At 44.9% G+C, this 3,026-nt stretch overlaps 1 protein-coding gene across 1 annotated transcript in view; it reads right to left on the bottom strand.

Moving 5' to 3' along the window:
• Nucleotides 1–2,442: 2,442 nt before the first annotated feature.
• LOC115356822 (thyrotropin-releasing hormone-degrading ectoenzyme-like) overlaps nucleotides 2,443–3,026 on the bottom strand; it is a gene marked incomplete at its 5' end in the record, with an annotated part of 31,709 nt that continues 31,125 nt past the window's right edge. The window contains one exon of the mRNA XM_030048084.1: nucleotides 2,443–2,655. Coding sequence (XP_029903944.1) covers nucleotides 2,503–2,655 — 153 coding nt within the window. The remainder of the gene's footprint in view (nucleotides 2,656–3,026) is intronic.

Here is a 3,026-nt window from a genome sequence, read left to right on the forward strand (position 1 = left end):
GGATTATTCCAGATTAAGACGGTCCAGCCTCAGTTAATCTGCAGCTCAGAGATCAGCGTGACAAGTCCAACATGTCCACCGAGTCCCGTGTGCTTCGTCCTGCGGCGTCCCGGGGTTGTGCTTTGAGAAACCACGGAGATCCCTGAAAGTTCTGTTCCGTGAAATCTCCGTGGCGACGGTCAATTGAAAAGGTTGTCATGGTAACTGCCGGTCATCGTCCTTTGTGCTTTTCGGAAACGAACCCTCCGCTCGAACCGTCTCACGTCCGTCCGTCTGTCTCTGTCCGTCCAGCCGTCCCACAAAGTCCTTCTGAGGTTTTTTTTTGAAGAGGTCACTAAAAAAGGTCACATGGTTCAGATGGAGTCAGCTCATTGGCTGACAAAGCAGAGGTGGGCGGAGCCTGTAGGCAGGTTAGGAAGTAAACAACTTGGGCTGGGTCATGTGACCAGCGGAACGCCTCAGTTCATGTGCTGTTTTTTTTTTTTTTTTTTTTTTTTTTTCTGGCTGCTGTTTGTATGACGTGAAAGGTAAACAACAACAACAACAACAACAACAACAACAACATGACTTGTGCATTAAAAGAGTTTGAGTTAACCCTTTAAAACCCTGGAGCATGTGGGCTTTTATTGTGACGATCTTATCAAAATTCTCTTCATGTCTTTATTTTTAAGAGTTTTTTTTGTATTGTCTTGTCATTTTTTCTTTTTCTTTTTCTTTTTCTTTTCTTTTTTTTTTTTTTTTACACATTTTTGGCGTCATTTTGCACCGATTTTATGATAATGATCACAACAACAACAATAATACATAGTTTCCTTGTTTGTTTGTTTTTTAGACACATTTTCTGTTTTTGTTTGTTTGTTTGTTTTGTTTTGTCTTCATTGGATTTCTTCCCATGGTTCTGACAGAAGCCCAGTGACTTGGCTCGGGTTTTAAAGGGTTAACGCGTCACTGTTCCCACTGTGTTCCTGTGAGGCTGAGGCTCAACGTTCTGCTGGAGAACCCAGACAGACGTTCTCCTGGTGTGGAACCCTCAGTCAGTGTCAGTCAGTTCAATAGTTTGTTAATAGTTTGGCTTCTCTCTTTCAGTTTGTCGTCGCTCTGTTACCCCCTGTATCACCCCATCCCTCCATCCCTCCCTCTCTGTCTGTCTCTCTTTCCCTTCCTTCCTGTCTCTCTCTCTCTCTCTCTCTCTCTCTCTCTCTCTCTCTCTCTCTCCAGGTGATGGAGGGACGAGCAGGTTCAGACTCTCAGGTTCAGATGGTGTTGAAGGTTCTGTTGGTGTTCCTGTAGAGAACCCTCAGTCAACACTGGAAACACATGAGGGTTCTGAAGGGTTCTTTGGTTTGGTCAGTGGTTCTGTGTAGAACCACAGTGACTCAAAAACTCTCTAATTAAAAACAAAATGAAATGTTTAAAAAAAGGTAGCAGAACAGTAAAGAACCCGGTGAGGCTCTTTTGATTCTTAAAGAGTTCTTTACAGCACCATGAATGTTCTGTGTAGAACCGCAGACAACCTTTCTTGATGGGTTCTCTACATCAGATAAAAGGTTCTTGGTAGAACCAGTAGAGCCTGGTGCTGTAGAGAACCTCACTGAGAAGGGTCTTTTCCAAACTGTAAAGGGTTCTGCTGTGGTACAAGCTTGAGGAACCATTTTCCGGTGCTACATAGAACCTTTCTTTATCAAGTGTGGGGACTGCTGACAACAAACTGCATTTAGTCCAACATATGAAGAAATATATTTCTGAATGTTTTTAAACACATTTACACATACTCCCATGTGGATGTAAACAACATTACTGATGCATTATGGGTAACGCTGAAGCGCAGCTAGCTTTGACTGTTGTTGTTGTTGTTGTTGTTGTTGTTGTTGTTGTTGTTGTTGTTGTTGTTGTTGTTTGTGTTGCAGGTCTCCCAGCTGAGGTCAGTTTTCAGTCAGATCTTACGTCCACACACACACACACAGATGATGTTTGTTTAAAAAATGCAACTTGTTCTCTGCGTTTGGACGTTCTGTCCACATGACGAGAACCTGCTGGAACGTGTTCTTCTTCTTCTGTGGTGTTCACGCTCAACAGGAAGCAGAAGTTTGAGGCGGCTGCTGCTCTGCATGCTGTTCTGCTCTCGAGCGGACAGGTTTTTATTTTAATGGATGAATGAAGTTGCATTTTCCAAAGAAACAAGCCGCCTGTGTTCCTGCGTTCTCGGTCTCGAGCTCGTCTGATTGGTTCTTTATGTTTTACGTCGTGCAAACCGGCTGAAGCAGCACAGAAAACAGCACAGAACCCGGAGGAACCCGCTCTACAATGTGGAGAACAAACAGTTTGTGATCCGTTTAAAGAAACAAACCAAAAAGCTAGAACACAACGCTTACCAAAACTAAAGACAAGAAAGAAAGAGCGGTAGAGAAAGCAGTTTGAGCGGCTGGGAGACTTCCTGTCCGCTCGGCCTCCTGGACGTTAGCGCTCGGCTAGCAGTCCGTTAGCGGCTAGCGAGCGTAGCCGTTAGCCGAGGGCGGAGTTTGGAGCTTTGCGCAGCCATTGGTAGAACTGCCGTCGGTGGAGGCGGTGCCAGCGCACGTTGCCCTCGACGATCTCGAGCGCCCGCGGCAACGCAGGCCCCGCCCTCCCTCCACTGGACTGGATGAACTCCTTTAACTGGGATGATGGAGGGATGGAGAAGACGAGGCAGACAGGGAAAACGTGAGGCAGACAGTGAAGGCATCAGAGATTTGAACAGGGAGGGAAAAGGGGGAGGAGAAGGAGGGAAAGAAGCAGAAGAAGAAGAAGAAGAGGGACAAAACAGAGACTTTTATTAAAATGATTAAACATTTGTCAGACTGAAAGCAAACAGAAAGAAAGAAAGAAAGAGAAGAAAAGGAGTAGAGAGCAGCTGCCTCCTGACAGGCGGACAGAAACTGTAAAAGCTTCTTGATCTGTGCAAAGCAGCCAAATGAAAAGGAAACTGTCTTGTAAAAGCTGCTAATTAAAGGGAACTTTCTTTTTTCTTTTTTAACTTTCTTTTTCTT

The sequence above is a fragment of the Myripristis murdjan genome, unplaced genomic scaffold (assembly GCF_902150065.1).
Source record: "Myripristis murdjan unplaced genomic scaffold, fMyrMur1.1, whole genome shotgun sequence".
Taxonomy (NCBI): Eukaryota; Metazoa; Chordata; class Actinopteri; order Holocentriformes; family Holocentridae; genus Myripristis; species Myripristis murdjan.